The sequence below is a fragment of the Elephantulus edwardii genome, unplaced genomic scaffold, assembly GCF_000299155.1.
Source record: "Elephantulus edwardii isolate Elephantulus edwardi_28Jun2011 unplaced genomic scaffold, EleEdw1.0 scaffold00002, whole genome shotgun sequence".
NCBI lineage: Eukaryota > Metazoa > Chordata > Mammalia > Macroscelidea > Macroscelididae > Elephantulus > Elephantulus edwardii.
Genome location: NW_006399752.1, coordinates 37,039,048 through 37,039,556, shown reverse-complemented (window position 1 = coordinate 37,039,556; position 509 = coordinate 37,039,048). Strand labels below are relative to the sequence as shown.

At 76.8% G+C, this 509-nt stretch overlaps 1 protein-coding gene across 1 annotated transcript in view; it reads right to left on the bottom strand.

Annotated features, from left to right (window-relative positions):
* The window catches only part of AMN (amnion associated transmembrane protein), a 17,109-nt gene that overhangs the window by 1,397 nt on the left and 15,203 nt on the right, over positions 1–509 (bottom strand). The window contains exons 7-9 of the mRNA XM_006879184.1: positions 389–497; positions 229–311; positions 9–79 (exon numbers count right to left, since the gene is read on the bottom strand). Coding sequence (XP_006879246.1) covers positions 9–79; positions 229–311; positions 389–497 — 263 coding nt within the window. The remainder of the gene's footprint in view (positions 1–8; positions 80–228; positions 312–388; positions 498–509) is intronic.

Genomic DNA, 509 nt, shown 5'->3' with positions numbered 1-509 from the left:
GCTCCGGCCCCGCTGCCGTCCGCGCGCGCCCCACGCGCCGCACCTTGGACACGGCCACCTGCAGGTCCTGGTACTGGGGCTGCCGGAGAGGGGCCGGGTGGGCACCAGGGCAGAACCCACCCGCCCGGACTCGCAGGGAGCAGGGTCGGGGGGGTTGGGGCGCAGAGCAGAGGCTGGGGGCCAGGGTCCCCCGTGCCCCGAGGCTGCGGAGGGCCGAGCGCGCGTTACCAGGAGGAGGAAGGTGTGCAGCAGCCGTGCCCGGTACCGCTCCAGGTCGAAGGCGGCGCCGTGGGTCAGAGAGAGGACGGCCCCTGCGCGCGGGGGTGGCGGTCAGCGGGGCGCAGGGGCAGCGGGCCCCCCAGCCGGCCCAGCCGGGGCGGGAGCTCACCGCACAGGTCGCAGCACTGGCCCTCAGGCCGCAGAGCATCGCGGCAGGCAGCTGGGGGACAGTGGCCGCCCAGGGGCTGGAGCAGAGCTTCACAGACCTGCGGCTGCACCTGGGGAGGGGC